Consider the following 22,468-nt stretch of genomic DNA (forward strand, 5'->3'; position numbering starts at 1 on the left):
ATCCATCATTTTTTTCGGAAAATATAAATTTGTATACTTTTTAAGCACAAAAGCGTTGTGTAACACAGGCTCTGGGATGCGCATTCACGTACTATTGAATCACGTCATAAGGTCACGCGGAACATAGGTGGAACCACAGGAGGAAGTGCAAGTAAGTCAAACGCTGTTTACAAACAAAAAGGTACAATGATGTCGAAGTTGTAGGAGAAAATAACATGGAGTTTTTCAGCATACTCTACCTTTTTGAGCCGGAGTACACAGACGATGAACTTGTGGTGATATGAAGACGTGATTTGTAGTAGTGATGGGAAGTTCGGATCATTTTACCGACTCAGACCTTTGAGTCTCGTTCAGCAAAATGAACAAATCTTTTTTCGAGTCATTTCGTTCATTCTAGCAAAATCAGCATCACGTGACAGTCCCATAAGATGAAAGAACGACTCGAAAAACCCGAAGACTCGAAACAGGTGAACTAATTCCAGTACAGAACCTAATAGGATGTTGCGCATGCGCGACTGAACAAATCACTCCCCGAGACGACTCGTTCTTCCCGAGTCACATTAAAGATTCGTTCAAAATGAATAATGAATAAATCATTCAAGAACGTGCATCCCAGAGCCTGTGCTACATGAGCTTTTGTGGTTAAAAAGTATACAATTTTTTATTTTTCGAAAACAACGACCGATCGTTTCGCTAGATAAGACCCTTCTTCCTCGGCTGGGATCATTTAGAGCCCTTTAAAGCTGCATTTAAACTACATTTTGGAAGTTCAAAATTGAGGCACCAATGAAGTCCATTATATGGAGAAAAATCCTGAAATGTTTTCCTCAAAAACCATAACTTCTTTACGACTGAAGAAAGAAAGACATGAACATCTTGGATGACAAGGGGGTGAGTATTAGTATTATTTGTAAATTGTTGTTCTGGAAGTGGAGTTCCATCAAAAATATCTTAATTTGCATTCTTAAGATGAATGAAGGTCTTAAGGGTTTGGAACAACATGAGGTTAAGTAAATAATGACAGAATTTTCATTTTTGGATGAACTGTCCCTTTCATTCAAAACATTTGAACTTCAATGTGAATATTGTTTAAGATAATAACAGTTAAGTAGATTTTAGGGCAGTCAACTGATTAAAAATGTTAATAATTGACATTAATTCCATGTAATGATGGTTAATCAAATTTATTGCAAGAAAACTGCCTGTTATTTGTAGTATCAAATAATAATATTTTAATAAACACTATTTAAATAAAATCATAATATTAGAATAATATTTGATTGAATTTCTTATGGATTTTGTGTGCAGGTTGGGAATGATTAAATACATATTTTTAGTGCATTCATTTTTTTAATATATTTACTAAATTAACACATGCATCACTGGCATATCAGTTATATATAAATGCCCAGAAAAAAAACATAATGCTTTGTGACCTTTGTCACAAAAGACTTTCTTTGTTGCCTTTTTCCCTATCACATTTTACAAATCATAAGAAATTTTATATCAGTTCAAATCTTAAAATCTTAAAATTCATCCTTTGAAAGGCAATTTAAAATCAGACATTGCATCACTACAGAAAATGTACATTAAAATCATTACAAAATGTTTTCATTCATGAATTATAAAAATTTAAGTCTGGATTGTGCGTTTTAATGTTCAAAAATGGGAGTGACAGTTATAGGGTTAATATTCCAAAATTTGTCATTTTTGTTTCATAATTCATTTAACAAAGCATTATTATTATTATTTTTGTTTTATTTGACAGAAAACTACAAAAATTATTTTAACTTATTGTCTTAATTGTTTTGATATAGTATCTCATAATTTAGAATTTTTGTGTCAAGATTATGATTTGCCTAAATATTATTATTTTTCTTTTTTGTTTTATGTGACAGAAAACTATAAAAAATATAAATGTCAAATTATGTCATAACAAACATGTCAAACAGTTTATCTTAATATCAACTTTTTTGTCAGTATTTCAACTTATTGTCTAAATTGTTTTGACATAATTTGGATTTAGTATCTCATAATTTAGAATTTTTGTGTCATAATTATAATTTACCTAAGCATTATTATTATTATTTTTTTTTTTTTTTTGTATGTGACAAAACTAAAAAAAAAAAAATTTATGATTGATTTATGCCATAATTATAATGGATTATCTCAATATCAACTTTTCTGTCAGAATTTTAACTTTTTGTCTTAAATGTTTGTTTGTTTGTTTTTTGACATAATTTTGACTTAATATTCCATAATTTTTCCAGAATTTTTGTCATAATTGATTTAAAGCACATATTTTTGTTTTATGTGACAGAAAACCATAAAAATTATGTAAGTCGAATTATGCTACAATTAAGTTTATCTCAATATCAACTTTTTTGTCAGAATTTCAACGTATTGTCTTAATTGTTTTTGACATAATTTCAGTAGTATCTCTTAGTATCTCTTAATTTTGATTTTTTTTTTGTCAAAATTATAATTTACCAAATTATTGTTTTTCTTTTTTGTTTTATGTGACTGAAATGAGTTTCCATAGTTATAAGCCATAACATAAAAGTTCATGATTTGCTTGTGCACACCTAGAAAATAAAAAAATAGAAAAGGTTTGACATGCACAAACATGTAAGTGTTACCTGTGAGAGTGTGTGTGGTCACTGGCGGTGGGTCCTGGGTAATTGGTGTGATGAGATGTGGGCTGAGTTGATTGTGTTAGTAAAGGGGTTTGGGGTGGTTTAACAGGAAATTCAGGTGGCCAGTGTAGAGCTCCTGTGCACTGTAGCTTTCCGCCCAGATCTTATCTACAGAGCAGACACACTGTTACCACCACACGACAAAGGATCATGGGAAACAGGCAGTCTGTTCTCATGCATCTGCAAACTTCAACTTGCTATGGTTGATATTGTTCAGTGCAAGCACATCATTTCTATCAGCACAATGCTTTTAAAAGATACAAGACGTGTCGGCATGCAAACGCGTGCTTTTCAGACATGATGAGACGAGACGAGACATTACGCAAAACCGTGAGAGGTGGTTCAATTTCATTATATTGTTGTGACTGTTTTAGTTAGTTGTTTTTATAGAAGAGTCTAATAAGGAATCATGTTCTTGTGGTACAACAAGCATTTTCATCATGTCAGGATTTGTATTTTAATGTGATTTTAGTTTATTTGTTTCTTTTATTTTTGTCTTTCTCATTCTGGGTCATGCTTAGTTTCCAGTGAACACGAGTCTTCATTTATTTAGTTGATGTTTCTGCAACCTGACAGCTAACTGCATTAAGCAGTAATCTCCTCTAGCTGGAATAACTCAAATGGATGTATATAATAATGATTGCGTTTTGGGTTTGGACGTCATTATTTTTGATGATTATTAATTAAAAAAAAATTAAAACAAACACACACTGGTAACATGGTAACATGCATCAGCTATTGGTCAGGAAATTAAACCAAAATGGGCATCCCTGGTTAATACTATCATTTTACTACAATTATTTGATTATAATATATATACAGGTCAAAAGTTTTTTAGAGGTGAGAGATTTTTGGTAACACTTTACAGTAAGGTTCATTAATTAACATTAGTTATCATGAGCCAACATTAGTTAACATGAACCAAGCATGACCAATTATTGTACAACATTTGTACAATAATCTTAATGTTAATTTCAGCATTTAGTAATGCATTATTAAAATCACATGTTGTATTTGTTAACATTAGTTAATGCACTGTGAACAATGTGTTAACTAACATAAACAAACAATATTGTATTTTCTGACTGTATTTTTACAGTAAATTATTATTAATAGTGTAATAAATAGTGTAAAAAATCTATTGTTAGTTAAGTTAACACATTAACTGATCTTAACAAATGACACCTTATTATAAAATGTTACTGATTTTTAAAATGTATTTGAAAGAAGCCTCTTCTGCTCACCAATACTGGATTTATTTGATAAAAAATACAGTAAAATCAATAATATTCTGAAATATTATTACAATTTAAATGATGTGTGTTCTATTGTAATATATATTAAAATTTAATTTATTTATTTATTAATTTATTGTAATATGCTGATTTGCTGCTCAAGAAAAATTAATGCTACTTTATTATATATATATATATATGAAGGGTTTATTTGCAAAACAGATAAGATAACAGATAATGCCATTTTTAACAGTTTCCAAAAAGCATTCCAATTAATCTCAGTTAAACTGCGGTTGGGTTTTTTGATTTAAGTAAAAATAACTAAAAGAAAAATACAGCTAACTAACACAATAAAGCACTGTAAAAAACATGACTTTTGTTAAATATATTTAAAATATGTATATATATATATATATATATATATATATATATATATATATATATATATATATATATATAATCAAAATTATAAACAGTATTATTTCAAATATATTTGGTCATAATTTTGATTAAGCATTTCAGACTTTTGACTTTTTATGTGATAATTAAGATTTACTACAGTATAATTTTATTATGGGCTTCCATTGTTATAACTATAAGATTTAAGTTTTTTTTTAATTTGGTTATGCACACCTAGAAAATATTATGTCAAATTTATGTCAATAGTTGTCATAAGTCAAATTATTCCATAATTAAAACATTTAATAATAATTGTACATAATTGTAACAGTTTAGTTGTGCCACTTAATTTTGTTAAGTTATAATTATGAATTACATCAATTTTTGTCTTCATTATTTTGTTTTTTTTTTGTCATAATTTTAATTAAGCATTTCATAATTTTGATTTTTATGTGATAATTAAGATTTACCAAAGCATGATTTTATTATGGGCTTCCATTGTTATAACTATAACATTGAAGATTTTTTTATATTTGCTTATGCACACCAAGAAAACATTATGTTAAATTGATATCAATAATTATGCCGTAAATCAAATTATGCCATAATTATAAGAGCTAATAATAATTGTACATAACTGTAATAGTTTAGTTGTACTGCTTAATATTGTTGTGGAAACTGATATTTCTGTTGATTCTTTAAAGAATAAAAAGTTCAAAATAACAGCATTTATTTGAAATAGAAATTTTGCTTGCACTTTATTTTACAGTATGTGTACTTGTTAAAAAGAATATCCCAAATATTTAAATGTTGGAGTCTATTATTTCAGAATTTTTATAAGATATTCTATATACCAAATGCTTACATTTTGTTTCGAATCACAGTTTCTCAAAGTGGTCTCAAATCTCACTGTGTATGTACATTATTTATTACATTGGATATATAACTTTGTACACTGTGAAAAAAACTTAAAATAATTTGTTACTCTGCTGCATTAAAATTTTAAGCTCAGTCAACTCAACATATTTGAGTTGATACTTAGATATTTGAGTTGACTTAACAAAATTTTGGTTTGTTAAACTTAAAAGCTGGGTAAGTTACTCAGCAGCCTTAAAATTTTAAGTTGAATCAACTCAAATATCTAAGTTGTCACTTAGTACAACTTAACATTTCAAGTTGACGAAACTTTTTTGAGTTGACTGAACTTAAAATTTTAAGGCAGCAGCATAACAAATTATTTTAATTTGACTCAACAAATTGTGTTTTACAGTGTGCTGGACATTTTTAGTAGAAATTCAAATCCGAATTTTATTTTTATGTTCTTTACATTCTATCTGTTAACTATGTAGTTAACATTTTACAGTAAGGTTCATTAATTAACATTAGTTAACATGAACTAAGAATGAACAGTACTTCTAAAGCATTTATTCATTTTAGTTAATGTTAATTTCAGCATTTACTAATGCATTATTAAAATCACAAGTAGTGTTTGTTAACATTAGTTAATGCACTGTGAACTAACATGGACAAACAATGAACGACTGTATTTTTAATAACATTAACAAAGATTAATAAATACTGTAATTATTGTATTGTTCATTGTTCGATAACTTTTGTGACCCTGGACCACAAAATCAGTCTTAAGTTGCACAGTCAAAATTATCGATTTTTCTTTTATGCCAAAAATCATTAGGATATTAAGTAAAGATCATGTTCCATGAAGATATTTTGTAAATTTTCTACCGGAAATATATCAAAACTTAATTTTTTATTAGTAATATGCACTGCTAAAAACTTCATTTGTGCAACTTTAAAGGTGATTTTCTCGATATTTAGATTTTTTTGCACCCTCAGATTCGATTTTCAAATAGTCGTATCTCAGCCAAATATTTTTCTATTCTAACAAACCATACATCAATGGAAAATGTATTTATTCAGCTTTCAGATAACGTATAAATCTCAGTTTCGAAAAATTGGCACTTATGACTGGTTTTGTGGTCCATTTGTTAACAAATGGCTCCTTATTGTAAAGTGTTATCACAATATTACATAAGTAAGAAAAGGAAAGTAAGTAATGGGGTAATGGTATGATTTTGTAAACCTGCAAATTAAAGAGTTTATCAGCATGTCTAAAGATGTTGTTTTTGTAGAAAAGGAATTTGAATCTGGTGGAGAGTGTGGGAAATACAGTCGTAATGCACCATCTGGGACTGTGTTTAACCACAAAAACATACAAAGAGATAACAGGCTTCAAAAAGGGGAAAATCAAAACCAGGATAAATGAGATTTGTAGACTATTTCATAGCAGTGCAGTTACAAATGAGTTCTACATGTGTAGCTTTCACATCAAAACAAATGGCCTTCGAAATATGTGAAGTTCTTTGCTAATAAAACATTCCGCCGAAGCTTGTTTGCACTGCAGTGACATAGCCAATAATCTCAAACAGGCACAGCGGGGACAGGCAGGGTTTGATGTCACATGGGGAGGAACAGGGCAGCTGAGATTGGCTTTTACATGTCCATCAAAGAAAATGCTCACCCTTCTAAAACAAAATGGCTGCCAGTGAGGCTATGCCCAAATGCCCTCCTCATCATCCTATTGGTTAAGAGATGGCAGGGTTTTAGCCAAGTGCAGCATGGGAAAAAAGATCAGGTTAGTATGCGAATATATCCAAGTAGAAGCGACCCGTAAGCGCAGACGCAGGATCAGCTTTCAGCGGCACTGATGCGAGATACTGCGTTATGAGGTTTAAAGGCAACTGATCCTGGATCTGCGCTTAGGGGCGATTTCTACAGTCATGAATAATAGAAATCCATAGGGTTATGATCAATATGAAGGCAGTAAGAGGAAATGATGGCGTCTGCGTTGGAGATGAGGGCAGCTTCATTTCAATTACGACGCGACTGCAGTGGAAATGGATGACGGAGCGTCCGTTTCCAATTCAGTTTCTAATATGAATATTTTAGTAACAAGTAATGAAACTGGCCACACCTCCAATTTGTCTTTCTTTGGCTTGCTGTTAAGATTAAGCTCCTATGAATATGAGATAAGCAAAATACAGCAACGGTACAATTACTGAATATTCAGCCATATTGAATTTCCACTGAAGAAAACAAAAAAAGCTGATGACTAACAAATTTAAAGAGACAGTTCACCCAAAAATGATGATTTGGGGGTGGACTGTCTCTTTAACGCATGTGCTGATGTTTGCAGGAGCGGATTGTGACCTGATCGGGTGATTTTGGAGGTTTGTGGTTGGTCTGGTCAGGTGGCGTTTTCAAGTATCCGTCGTCGTAATTATCCGCCATGAGCTTCATACGGTTCTGTGTCTAGGAAAAAAGAGGAGGCGCAGATTTAAGGAAAGATTGAGGGGTAGAGAAGGATGAAGACAAAAGGTTGGGGCGGGTGGGGGTTGAGAAGAGATCAGTTAAAAGCACATCAATAGAGCTTGTTTGCATTCAGTAAACCCATCAGTCAAAACAAAGATGTTTTTTGTCTAGCCCTTTTAAGTTCTCTGTGATCGCTGATTTAAAGCAAACAAACAACTTGACCTTGATGACAAACAGACATGCCCGGTCGGAGCTTCGTGACGCAGTCCGTACCTGCTGCTTGAGCTGCTGCACCAAACGGTCCTTCTCCCTCCGCAGCTGGGCCACTTCCTCTTGTGTCTTCTTTTTTTTGGACGAAGACAGCTCCAGCAGGGCTATGTTAGCATCTTTCTCACTTATGGCTGCCAGCAGAGCCTCCTGTCTGTGAGTTACAATTGTTGAAATCAAATTATGTAACATTATTTTTGTTAGCTAAATTAAAAACATTTATATAACAACAACAACAACAATAACAATAATAATAATATTAATAATAATAATTATTATTATTATTACTATTATTATTATTATTATTAATAATTAATAATTTAATAACTATTTAAAATGTAAAAATAGAACAAAATTAAATGATAAAATGATAAAAACTAATAACTCTGGTTTAAATTATTATAACCCTAATCATTATTTAAGTCAACCGCCAATGTCAAACTGAATTTATTATTATTATTATTATTATTATTATTATTTGGACACTATCAAAATAATTACAATTAAAAATATATATATAATTACATTTGCAAAACTATATTAACCTTGGCTGAAATGAGTAGAACTCAACAACAAATGTCAAGCAGCATTTATCATAATGATGATAATAATAATAATTATTATTATCATTATTACTATTATTAAAACAATTAAAAAAAATAGATAAAACAAAAATAAATTGTTAAAACTATAATAACCCTGGTATAAATTATTAAAAGTCAGTGTCAAACTGAATTTATTATTATTATTATTATTATTATTATTATTATTAGGACATAATAAAACTAGTTACAAGTAAGAACAAAAAACAAAAAAATATTATTTTTAAAACTATGTTAACCTTAGCTGAAATGAGTAGAAGTCAACAACAAAAGTCCAAAGCCAAACAGCACTTACTATTATTATTATTATTATTATTATTATTATTAACTATAATCATAATAATTATTGCAGATTATTAAAGGTAATTAAATTAAAATTTAATTACATTTAAAACTATAATAATCCTAGTTTAAATGATTAGAAATCCAATCCATTATTATTATTATTATTATTATTATTATTATTATTAAAACTATTTAAAATGGAGAAGAAAAAAAATTACATTATCAAAACCCAGGTTTAAATTATTACAAGTTAACTGCCAATGCCAATTTATTATTATTATTATTATTATTATTATTATTAATTATAATCATAATAATAATTGCAGATTATTAAAGTGATTTAAATTTAAAATTTAATTATATTCAAAACTAAAATAACCCTAGTTGAAATAAGTCCAGAGTCCAATGCTAAACAGCATTTATTTATTATGATTATTAATATTAAAACTATTAAAAAATTATATATAATAAATAATTAGAAGTCAAAAGCCCATGTCAAACAGAATTTATTATTATTATTATTATTATCATCACTATTATTATTATTTGCATATATTATATTATTAATAATAACAATAATAATATTAATAATGCTAATAATAATAATTATTATTATTATTGTTATTATTGCACACTATTGAAACTAATTAAAAGTAAGAACAAAAAATAAAATGAAATTGCATTTTCAAACCTATAATCATCCTACCTGAACTGATTAGAAGTCGAAGCTTAATGTCAACAGCACATTATTATTATTATTTTTATTATTAATTGTGCACTATTAAAACTCATTAGTAGAGAACAAAAATAGCCAAAAATAAAATAAAACACATTTTTCAAAACTATAATATCACTGGTTGAAATTATTAAAAGTCCAAGCCTAGTGTCAAAAAGCATTTGACTATTAGTAGTAGTAATGGTGGTGGTGGTGGTAGTTATTGCACACTATTAAAACTACTTCAAATTAAGAACAAAAATGCAAAAATAAAACAAAAGTTTCAAAACCGTAATAGCCCTGTTTGAACTGATTAGTAGTCTAAGCTTGATGTCAAACAGCACTTTACAGAAGTACTGTGGAAGTGCTCTTCAAAGTGATTGACCTCACTGACAATGACCAGGAGTCTTCCAACACTCAGCGGAGCAGGTTAAGGGATGTTTGCTTTCACAAGTACAAAACATCTCAGGGGAATATGGATTTTGTCAAAATGATTGTGCATAATTGTCTCGGTAAGACTGAAATAGCTAGCTTATTCTCGGTGTTTCGACAGATTCCCAGGAGCAGGGCTGAAGTGTGGAGACAGAAATAGCAAACAGAACGAGCCACGTGCAGAATGAATCATCCTCTGCATTTATTATCTGCACAAATACATGACACTGGCACCAAAACATATACCGAGTTAAAGTTTTACAGCCTATTTTTCTGTCAAGATGTTTATCCCCGTTTGCTCTCTATTAATTGATTTATATCAACTACAGCCTGCCAAAATGACCTCAGAATGAGCTTTCTTGTGAAAAACGGTTATTTTAATGATTTAAATATGTCATCTGAAAAAACTATTTATTTAGATCTTAAATTCATTATATAACACAAAGCAAATGTGTCTCCTGCACAAAATGTCATTTGAAGATGAAATATATTTTAATGCATGTTGTTGATGTTTGACGCATGACACTAAGGGACTGCATGTGTTCAAATAATGAATAAGTAATGAAGATTATGATTGCAACTAATTCTGTTAATTACAAATAGGTCAAATTCCACTGTATCAATTTAACAGAGCACTAATTTTCAATGTAGATGCTCCAACATCCTATATAAATAAATATATATATATATATACTGCAAGTGAGCAACACAACAAAACTAGAAAATATGTTGTAAATAAGAGATTTATTATTAATTATTCTGCATTGTCAGCAGCTTTATTGATTATAATGGAAGAAATCTGAGTACGGACAGTCAACGAGCTCATGCTGTACACAGATGCATGAAACTATGTAAGCTAGCAGTGACAGCTTCATTTATTATAACAGAATGGAAGCACTCTTCTATTGTTATGTTGCCCGCTTTCTGTATATCATTTGTTTAAAATCTGAATAACACTTTTGTTTTTCATGCTGCTGTGAAGGCCAACGCGAAGTCGGTCGTTTAGTCACCGCCTTGATTTATTAAAGGGGTCCTATTATGCTCTTTTACAAAGTCTTGATTGTGTTTTTGGGGTGTACTAGAACGTGCTCTCAAAAACACATTATTTTCACACAATTTACATTATTGCAATACCTTTTTCCCAAGCCTGGCACAAATGGCTCGTTTAGTTCCGGGTTTAATGAAGCCCCGCCTTCCAAAAAACGAAATGTATTGTGATTTGTTAGCCGTCCCAGTGCGTTGTGATTGGCGAACAGCTTAGACGGTGACCGTTTCTCAGTATGCGTTCTTGTCTGTACTTTTGTTCTGGTGGACTTGTGAAACGTCATCAGTTGTCGCCCAAGTACTGTTTCAATTCAAAGTTCACATCTACCCAAGTACAGTTCAAATCCCTGGATGTGTTCTTGCTCCACCCTTTTATCAAGGATGCATCAAGAGGTGACTTGTGCGAACTTGAGGCAGCCAGGTATCCCAGAATGCATTTCACACCAACCAGCGAGCGCTAATGACGGAGGAGAAAACCCGCATAATTTTAAAATATTACCATTATTGAGTCACGAAATGTAGTTTTAAGAGTATTTCAGGCAAGAATTTAGTTGTTTAAATGACAGCGCCTATTTGTAAATGTGCTTTGCCGATTTCGGAGATCCAGGCGATCACCAGATGCTTAGTGCTTATCTATCTGCCAAGAGCTTCTGACCTCGACTAGTCCTTCTGAGATTTGCCGCTGGCTCTGATGTGTCTGTAGTGGTGAAACATGAGGTACAATTCATTTTGGGTCATTTTTGGTCTTGTAAATCTATTATTTGTTCCAGGTCATATTGTTTTGGTTGAGGACAAAACTATGTTTCATAAATGATTTATTTATCGAACTACCAAGGACGCAAGTCCGAACTTTGCGTTCTTGGTATTGAGAAACGGCTACAGTACTACCACGCCCCTTGCCAAAGCATCAAGTTCTGTGTACAACTGTTAGCGCAAGCTAGATTAAAGTGATTCTTACGTTTTAAATATAGATATTTTTCTCAATTCGCTACAGGAGGCCTTTATGGACCCCTCCGGAGCTGTGTGAGGCACTTTATTATATGGATGCACTTTATTGGACTTGTTTTGGACTGATGAAGAGAAACACCCATCTATGACGTTCTAAAGATTGGGAGTGCCAGGATAATTTGTAATATAACTCTGATTGCATTTGTCTGATAGAAGGAAGTCATATAGGGTGCATGGAGGTTGAGTAAATAATACACTACAGTAGTGTTGGGTCCTATCATCAGCCTACAAGATCGCCAAAACATGATATTATCGTGCTAATTTATTTAATTATTTTCATACTTAGTTTCATTGCCCGAAACCAGCTCCAACATAAGGCTACAAACAGTCTAATGTTTTTTTATTATGACTTAATTTGTATTTAACATGACAACAATTGAATAAAAACATTGTAAGTTCCTAATTATAATGCTTACATTTCCTTAGTTATTCAAAAAGCAGCTACAGAAAATGCGCGAAGAATATCATCACTGATTAGCCTAGTCTAGTGCAAGTTTATGCATTTTAAAAAAACACTTGCGTTATAAGTGAAGCTATCTACACTGTATGATGAATAAATCTCTTACCACACACTGCACACACTGACACGGCCATCGGAGCAGATCACGAGCACTGGAGTCAATGCTTGTGTTTATACCCGCTGCCCTGCGGCTCGCTGAAGCATCCCAGAAGTGGCTCTCCGTGCCGCATCACTAAAGTTAGTCTAATCCCCCACCTCGTCCCTACCCACCCCCCAACCATTTGAATTTCTGTAGGCGGGATTTATTTTAATCATATTCTAATGTGACATGCGTTGTGAATATCCGAGAAAACAAATGCTGTAGACCAAATGAGCCATTTGTTGTAGTTCTTGAAAAGGTTTTTTTTAAAAAACAAAATATCTCCCTTTGGAGTGGACTTTGAGATTTGTAACTTTGTAGATCTTTTTTATGCCCAAACATACACAACCACACACTGACTAAAATTCAAAAAGTTAAAAAGCATAATAGTACCCCTTTAATGTATAAAACAGGATAAAATAATTCAGGAACAGTTTGTTTTAAATTTACAACCTACATATGGAATATGGCCTGCAGATTCCCCTTGCAAAATAATTTTACAAATCATCCTTTTAGTCTCCATTTGGTTTCTTTGTGAGCACTGTTATGATAAGATGTACAAAGAGAGTTCATAACGTACTTCATCTCCAGCACCTCCTCCAGGTGTCGCCTCCTCTCAGCCCTCAATGTGGTCAGATGGGCTTCTTTCTCTGCCAGAGACTGCTGGGTGGACGACATCTTGGCCTTCATGGACTCAAGCTCCAGCTTCACTTTCTCCATGGCTCCCAACAGCTCTTCCATCTTTTTAAGACATAAACAGAAGGTAACTTATGCATTACAGTTTATTCTGTACTTTGTTTATTGTGATACTCTCCATAATGGAGGCAGAGGGTGATGCAGAAGAGAAGAATTGTTGAATAAAGACTTTATTTTTGTTTTCTTCGCACACAAAAAGTATTCTCGTAGCTTCATAAAATTAACCACTGATGTCACATGGACTAATTTAACGATGTCTTTACTACCTTCCTGGGCCTTGAACGTGTCGGTTGCAAGCTCTCGGATTTCATCAAAAATATCTTTTTTTGTGTTGTGAAGATGAATAAAGCTCTTATGGGTTTGGAACGACATGAGGGTGAGTAATTAATGACAGAATTTAATTTTAGTGTTGTTTAGCAGGTGCCAGAAACTAATTCTAAACATTTTGATAAGAACTCTGATAAATTCTACTGGAAAATTCAGGTATAACTGGATTCTGATGGTATTTTAGCTGGTCCAAGCTGGTCTAGATGGTCCACTAGCTAGTGGGGCAGAGTTCAACCTGGTTTAGCATCTTGCTCAAGCTGGTTAGTCCTGGTAGACTACCTTCGACCAACAAGAAACTGACTACCATGTCCAAAAAAGCAGCTTGACCAACTTACCGTGGTATGAGCTGCTTTTAACAGTAGAGAAATACAAGTATGAATGACCACTTTTATTTTTCTAGTCTTGATATTTTTTGCATGCTAGCACAGGGGTTCTCAACTATTTTTGACTCTAAGGCTGCATTTACACTAGTGTGTTTTCATTTTAAAACGTTTTCGACCCCTAAAAACAGAGACTTTCAGAAACGCTGCAGACCCCGTACTAGTTTGAAAACTCTGGGTTTGCGTTTCAGTGTAAATGGACCAAAACGGAGACTTTTGAAAATGATGACATGGCTGCCCACATTCACTCTGCGTATCCTTGACAACCGTGTAAAAAATAACATCATGCTCATTATTCCTGCATTAATGATCATGTGACATGCGTTTTCGGTTGTGTAGTGTGGACAGAGTTCGTTTAAACTCAGTTAAAATGCCAGTGTAGACAAGGATCGGTTACATTTTAAAATGCCGTTTTTGAAATGAAAACACACTAGTGTAAACACTGCAAAAAATGCTTTTCTTACTTAGATTTTTTGTCTTGTTTCCAGCCAAAATATCTAAAAATTCCTAAATCAAGAAGGATTTTCTAGACAAGCAAAAATTATTGTGTTGTTTTCAGAAAAAAGACATAAAATTTAAGTGAGTTTTTGCTTGGAACAAGCAAAATAATCTTATTTCAAGCAGAAAACAAGATTATTTTGCTTACCCCATTGGCAGATTATTTCGCTTGTTTCAAGCAAAAACTCACTTAATTTTGACTTGTTTTTTTCTGAAAACAAGACAATAATTTTTGCTTGTCTAGAAAATCTGTCTTGATTTTAGAATTTTTTTTATATTTAGGCTGGAAACAAGAAAAAAAAAATCTAAATAAGAAAAGGATTTTTTTTGCAGTGAACAGGGCCTAAGGCCCTGCATTGTCCACAACATAATTTGAAAACCCTGTGGCTTTTCTAGTTTCCTGCTATTAACTGGAAAATGATTAAAAGTATTACAAATATTTTTACTTACAATTTGTTCCCAATAAAAAAGAGATCATAAAATCATCATAAAAATTTTATTAATTTACTTTTATTATGTAGACTAAAATTTGGCTTTATTATATATTCAGGTTTTTCAAGACTGTGGGAATCCTGGTTCTTCAAAGAAAAATAAAATATCTTGATTTTTAGTTGTTTTGTTGCACTTTAATACTCGTTTTGTCTTATTTTAAAGTATAGTTCACCCAAAAATTTAAATTCTGTCATTATTTACTTACCCTCATGTCGTTCCAAACCCGTAAGACCTTTGTTTATCTTCAGAACACAAATTAAGATATTTTGGATGAAATCCGAGAGGTTTTATCAAAAATATCTTAATTTGTGTTCTGCATAGACAGCAACACAACTGACATGTTTAAGGCCCAGAAAGGTAGTAAGGACATTGTTAAAATAGTCCATGTGACATCAGTGGTTCAACTTTAATGTTATAAAGCTACAAGAATACTTTTTGTGTGCAAAGAAAGAAAAAATATTGACTTTACTCAACAATTTCTTCTCTTCCATGTCAGTCTTCATACTTTGTGAAGACACATTGAAAACTGACCCAGAAGAGAAGAAATTGTTGAATAGAGTTGTTATTTTTGTTTTCTCTGTCCATTGTGTATTCTCATAGCTTTATAACATTACAGTTGAACCACTGATATCAGATGGACTGTTCTATCGATGTCCTTACTGCCTTTCTGGGCCTTGAACATGTCAGTTGCATTGCTGTCTATGCAGGGTCAGAAAGCTGTCAGATTTCATCAAAAATATCTTAATTTGTGTTCCAGGGTGAGTAATTAATGACAAAATTTTCCATTTTTGGGTGAACTAACCCTTTAAATCATATGAAGTCATCTTGGAAGTTTGCTTTTAGACAGTTTTTACAGTAAACCACTCTCTAAATTCATGCCCTTAAAAGAACTATCACCACATAAACATGGAGACAGGCGTCTTTGACAACTACGTCACGACTGTTATTTTGAGCATCTTGTGTCAAGAACATTTTTAGGGTGCCATATCAGTTTTTGTAGATGCATCGAATAGTCACCTCACTGAATAGTTGATTCTGAAATACTAAGTCTTGTAGTATTGACCTGTTTCTCCTGATGATTTCGTGCGGCCTCCTCCTGCGCCAGCACCATCTCCCTCTCGGCAGTGATTTGAACGCTCTCTCTGAGAGCCTCCTCCAGCTCCTCGATGCGCTCTGCCTTCTGCCGCAGGGACTCCTGAGGTAGACGGGGCTCAGCTCATCATTCGCACCCCGGCACAGTTTGACAATGTTTAAATACACAGCGATCTGTCAGAACAGAGGAGCTTATGACAAAGCTGTCATAACTATCTCTCTGTACGTCTCACCTGCTGTGGGCCGTCATTGACATTTCTGCCCTTCCCCGACGGCTCCTTGTGTTTGCCAGAGGACTTCTTACTCTGCTCTTTTATTTGCCTGAAACATAAACATGAAGCACTTGTGAGGGGAACTCTCTGGGGTTTAATAGTTAAATAAAGAGTTTAAGAGATTCGGGGTGAAGGGGATTATTCAACAGCTGGAAAAAGAGCTGGTTTTATTATTGGTTAATAAATATCACCAAGATGATCACATCAATAATAGCTTCCTTGTGCTAGTCATAAAGCTAAAACAGCGAAGAAAAATACATTCCCTTTCTTTCTTTTTATTTACAACCCCATGAAATCAATTGACGAAAACGTGTTTCTGTGGGACATAACAAAGGGCTGATTTTTGTTTGTTATTTTTTTTATTACCTTTTTTTTATAGACAGTGTCAGGTGGGATTAGGGGGCGGGACAATCTTATTCTAGAGAGACTGTGATCGGACGAAATGGATGCAATAGATACCATATCGGTTAATAGACTTGTTTTATTTATTTAATTTCAGATAAATTATCAAATATGTAATTTTATTGTATAATGTAATAAATATATATTTTAATATTAATAATCATTCATATATAATTTTTTTTTGGCTGTCACCTAAAACTAATTTAAAGTTGTTGTTGTTGTTTTGACCAATAATTTAGTAACACTGTTAAATACAATCTTTAGCAAATCTCAAAATGAACAGCAAAGTATATATTTTTTGTTTTTTACTTTTAAATTATTTTGGAAATACACTGTAGATCAGTTATTGGCCATAAGATAAAAAATAATTAATGGGCAGAATTTTAATATTGGTGCATCCCCAGAAAAATTACCTACTTCAGGATGTGTCATTAATATTTTTGGCCAGTTTTCCTGGAAGAAAAAGACTGTACATTTTAAATGCACGTCCTTAAAAATAGTTTTCGTCTTTTTTAACTTTTGAGTATACACTAGAATAAAGATGACTAAAAGCTACACAACATTGATTATAATAAATATAATTTTTTAATATCAATATTAATTTCTATACTTTTTTCATGATTGTTTTCTTTTTCTTTATATATATATATATATATATATATATTTTTTTTTTTTTTTTTTTGTAAAACAGTGTAGAATTTATCAGTTATTGGCAATAAAATGAAAATAATTATTGGCCAGAATTTTAATATTGGTGCATCCCCAGAAAAATGATCTACTTTACAATGTGGTGTTAATATTTTTGGCCAGTTTTCCTGTAAGAGAAAGACCGTAAATTTTAAATGAACATCCTTAAACAGTTATTTTTGTCTTTTTTCAATTTTATGTTTTCTCAACTTTTTAAGTATACACAAAACTTTGATTATAATAAATATCATTTTTTATATTAAAATTAATTTAGATTACTTGTTTTCCTTATTTTTATATTTATATTTAAAACTCGTTTGAAGTTAATCTTTAAAAAACACTTAATCATTTAGTAACACTGTTAATTATAATCTTTTAGCAAATCGCAAAATAGCAATTTTCATATTGTACATTATATTGTTGGGATGCCTAACTTCACTTGTAGCATTTAAGAATATTTATTTAAATTGGTAGTAATTTCTATTAGTATATATTCTTTAGTTTTTTACTTTTAATTTATTTTGTGAAGAATATATCAGATATTGGTCATAAGATGAAAATAATTAGTGGCCAGAATTTTAATATTGTTGCATCCCCAGAAAAATGATCTACTTCAAGATGTGTTGGTAATATTTTGGGCAATTTTCCTGGAAAAGACAGACTGTAAATTTTACATGCATGTCTTTAAAAGTTATTTTGTTTATTTATTTGTAAATTAACTTTTAGGTCTTTTTAACTTTTAAGTATTCAGTAGTATAAAGATGACTAAAAGATACACAACTTTGATTATAATAAATATAAACATAATAAACATACATTTTATTACTAATATTAATTTATATTCCTTTTCCTGCTTGTTTTCCTTATTTTTATATTTAGATAATTTTTGCCCTCACCTAAAACTCATTCGAAGTTAATCTTTAAAAAACACTAAAAATGTAATAACACTGTTAAGTATTAATCTTCAGCAAATCTCAAAATGAACATATATTGTATATTATATTGCTGGGATGCCTAACTTCACTCGTAGCATTTAAAATTAATTCTTTAAATTTTTTGTAATAATTTTTTATTAGTATTTTTTTTTTTGGCAAAATAGTGTGGAATTTAGAATTTGTTGGGATGCCTAACTTCACTTGTAGCATTTAAGATTATTTATTTAAAATGTTAGTATATAGTAAAAATATAGTAAATTTTTAGTTTTTTACTTTTAATTTATTTTAGCAAAATAGTGTAGAATTTATCAGTTAGGTCATTTCAGCTTTTAAGTATCCACTAGTATAAAGATGACTAAAAGCTACATACTTTGATTATAAATAAATATAAAATATAAATACAATAAGCATACATTTTATTATTAATATTAATTTAGATATTTTTTCATGATCATTTTCCTTATTTTTATATTTAACTTTTGCTATCACCTAAAACTCATCTGAAGCTAATCTTTAAAAAACACTAATAATTTAATAACCCTGTTAAGTATAATCTTGAAATAAATAGCAATTTTTCATATTATACATAAATTGTTGGGATGCCTAACTTGTAGCATTTAAAATGATTTATTTTAATTATTTTAGTATACTTTTTTGTTTTAATTATTTTAGTATACTTTTTAGTTTACTTTTAATTTATTTAGACAAAATAGTGTAGAATTTATCAGTTATTGGCCATAAGATGAAAATAATTATTGGCCAGAATATTAATATTAGTGCATCCCCAAAAAAATGATATAGTTCAGGATGTGTTGGTAATATTTTGGGCAGTGTTCCTGGAACAGAAAGACTGTACATTTTAAAGGCACGTCTTAAAAAAGTTATTTTTGTCTTTTTAATTTTTAGGTCTAAGTATACACTAGTATAAAGATGACTAAAAGCTACAAAAATTTGATTTCATGAGGTCTTTAACAGATTTTAGTTCTTGAAGACTCCATTTATGTGTGTGGAAGTACACATGTATTTACTAACCTGGAAGCCACACTAGGTACACATTTCCAGGTGAAAAAGTGAAAAGAGGGAGACAAAAAGCAGAAGTTCAAAGGCCACTCAGCGTGAGAAAAAAACACTTGATCTGTGCTTCAAAGCAAAACTCAAAGGGAGGGGAAAGAAGCCCAGTCAAAACATTGACCTTGTCAAACGCAGACAGTCAAAACGTTTTGACGGTGATGCTTAAACACGGCAGCAAAAATGGATAAAGACGTAACACGCTTGTACTGCTTCACCAACGAGACAAACAACCACGATTTTAAAAGAGGGGACACCAAGTCAAGCTGACTGACCTCTCCAGCTCACTGATTTTTCTGTCCTTGTCATTCTTCTCATTCTCCATCTGACGCAGGATGTCCAGTAAACGATCAACTTCAGCCTGGGCTTTGGCCGAATCTTCTCTGTGTCTGGCCACATCAGCTTCAAGTGAAGAAATCCTCTCGGATATCTCTGCGTTGGCCTGTGCATTGGCTGCGGCACTCTGGACCTAATAGTTTGCCATGATAAAAGCACACACACACACACATACATACACAAACTCACATATGTTCAGCTTTGCTTATACTCCCATTTGTTTTTTGTCTTCGCAGTTTATAATAGCTACTCACTGGTTTCCATTCCAGTTTCCCGAATCATGGTAAATTAATTGGATTTCTGTTTGTATATAAGGTACTAATCTTTTGGATAAATATGCTCTTGCTCACCTTCTTCAGTTGGTTCTCAAGTTTAATGCATTCCTCCCTCCTCTGCTCAAGGGCGATCTCTAGGCTTTTCAGTTTGGAGTCCTTCTTCAGGCCAGATGAGGCCAGCGACGATGCATGCTCTTTGAGGTCCAGCAGAGAAGTCTGAAACCAAACTTAGCATTGAGGTCTCGGGTATACAGCCAACAAACACCCGTTTCGAGGTTGTTCACCTTACGTGTCTTCATGAGCAGATTTCTTTTTTTAAATTTCTCCAAAGTATTTTATTATACATGTTAGAAAAAAAAAATGGAATATACAACAAATCATTTTCTTAATCAGTATTTTGTCTCTTGTTCCAGTAAAAACAAAAAATCTAAATAACCTTAAGAGAATTTAGCATGTTTAGTATTGTTACCTAAAACCATTAAAATAATTTTGTCAGTTGAAATATTTAAATCTAAAAAATATAAAACATAACATAAAGCACATAAAATTACTAAAAACTTAAACTAAAATTAAAATGAAAGCTGAAAACAGAAAAGACTATTTAAAATATTAATAAAAACTATAAATAATCCTAATATAACACTCCAGCATAGATTAACTTGAAATGCAAAACTGTGATGACTTGTTTCAGATATCTTGAAAATATCTGAGTTTTATTTTATTTTTTGAATATCTTTAATATTCATATTTTAAGATTTACTTAAGGGCAAAAATGTATTAGATATGAAATGTTTGGAATAAGTAACAAAAAATAAAACAAATAAAAATGAAGTAAAAAAAAATAATAGCACATAACAAAATCAAACTAAAACTTAAACTAAAATTAAAATGAAAGCTGAAAACAGAAAAGACTATTTAAAATATTAATAAAAACTATAAATAATCCTTAAATAACACTCCAACATAGATTAACTTAAAATGCAAAACTGTGATGAGGTAGCTTGAAAATATCTGTTTTTTTTAATTATGTTAAATATTAATATTTTATATTTAATTGAGAGCAAAATTGCATAAGATATTAAAACGTGCTTTCAGAGAATCTTTATAATTAAGTTTTATAGAGAACATGAATATGAATAGTTGAGTCATCATATCTATTTTTATTCATTTATTTATTTTCTTTGTTTTATTAATATTAGTTTTAGCAGTAGTAGCAGAAGGAATTGTTTCTCTATTTCTCTATTTTATTTTATTTTATAAATATTTTTTCAGTTTTATTTTATATATTCTTGTTATTGTTGGTGTATGTTTGTTTGTTATATATATATATATATATATATATATATATAATTACTTGTGTGTGTGTGTATGTATATATATATATATATATATATATATATATATCAATGTCTGATTTACATCCTTATCATTAGTTTAACTGTACTAAATATTAATTAGGTTCTCACAGATGCATATTTTATGTACAGCATGTTTTTTTTAAATAAAAATTAATAAAACAAAATAAATTGTACTATTTAACAAATAATAATAATAAAAAGCACATAACAAAATTACTAAAAATTACTTACAATTAAAATTGAAATGAAATCTGAAAATATAGAAAACATTTCAAATTATTAATAAAAAAAACTATTAAAAAAACCTAATCCTAAAATAACACTGCATTATAGAAGTTAACTTGAAATGCAAAACTGTGATGAGACTTGTTTCAGATATCCTGACAATATCTGATTTTTTATGTTTAATATTAATATTTTAGATTTATTTGAGAGCAAAATTGCTGAAGATATTAAAATTTGTTTTCAAAGCATCTTTATAATTTTCTAAACTTATAAATAAGGTTATTTATCTCAAGCTCATTGGCCAATAGTACGTTCTTATTCTTATTTTTACTTCTTTATCTATCTACCTATCTATTTATTGAACAAAAGACAAAATACATTATTCTGAGTAGTGTATTTTGCACAGATAATTTGACTAAACATTTATCTATAGCTGAAAATATTTTCATAATCTTGTTATGTGCTTTTAATGGTGTTTCCAGTCATCCTTCAGGACTGTTTGGTGATCTCTAACCTCTCGGTCTGACAGATCTCCCTGCAGCATGCTGACTTTCTCCTTTAACTCCCTCAGCTCTTTTTTACTGTTGTCCAGCTCCTCTGCCTTCTCTCGCTCCTCGCGGTCACGTTGCTCTTTCAGGCGCTCAATAATACGTTCCTGTTTACAAGTGGACACATTAACACGGTGCCAGAAAGAAAGCATATACAACGAACATGAGATGTTTATAACTAAGAACAGACATTTCGACTCCAAGATACGACCATGCTGATGCCATTTGGAAGTGCACCAGCGATTGGTCCTGTAGTCCGGTGGTG

At 31.0% G+C, this 22,468-nt stretch overlaps 1 protein-coding gene and 1 long non-coding RNA gene across 4 annotated transcripts in view; one reads left to right on the forward strand and one right to left on the reverse strand.

The window, feature by feature from the left end:
- erc1a (ELKS/RAB6-interacting/CAST family member 1a) overlaps window positions 1–22,468 on the reverse strand; it is a 38,406-nt gene that overhangs the window by 1,967 nt on the left and 13,971 nt on the right. Inside the window, exons 9-19 of one of the 3 annotated variants that reach the window (XM_051100220.1) lie at window positions 22,170–22,310; window positions 20,148–20,288; window positions 19,737–19,930; window positions 19,426–19,437; window positions 16,331–16,418; window positions 16,069–16,200; window positions 13,193–13,353; window positions 7,934–8,081; window positions 7,559–7,660; window positions 6,870–6,926; window positions 2,661–2,804 (exon numbers count right to left, since the gene is read on the reverse strand). In XM_051100220.1, coding sequence (XP_050956177.1) covers window positions 6,900–6,926; window positions 7,559–7,660; window positions 7,934–8,081; window positions 13,193–13,353; window positions 16,069–16,200; window positions 16,331–16,418; window positions 19,426–19,437; window positions 19,737–19,930; window positions 20,148–20,288; window positions 22,170–22,310 — 1,146 coding nt within the window. In that variant the 3' untranslated portion in view covers window positions 2,661–2,804; window positions 6,870–6,899. Of the gene's footprint in view, window positions 1–2,639; window positions 2,805–6,869; window positions 6,927–7,558; window positions 7,661–7,933; window positions 8,082–13,192; window positions 13,354–16,068; window positions 16,201–16,330; window positions 16,419–19,425; window positions 19,438–19,736; window positions 19,931–20,147; window positions 20,289–22,169; window positions 22,311–22,468 lie in introns of those variants that run through there. The other 2 variants (XR_007825817.1, XM_051100221.1) reach the window with 2 other exon arrangements.
- On the forward strand, window positions 19,926–20,756 carry LOC127157035 (uncharacterized). The gene is made up of 2 exons (XR_007825820.1): window positions 19,926–20,112; window positions 20,199–20,756. It is a non-coding gene; the product is annotated as an uncharacterized LOC127157035 (long non-coding RNA).

Source organism: Labeo rohita, chromosome 25 (genome assembly GCF_022985175.1).
Source record: "Labeo rohita strain BAU-BD-2019 chromosome 25, IGBB_LRoh.1.0, whole genome shotgun sequence".
In the NCBI taxonomy this organism is placed as follows: domain Eukaryota; kingdom Metazoa; phylum Chordata; class Actinopteri; order Cypriniformes; family Cyprinidae; genus Labeo; species Labeo rohita.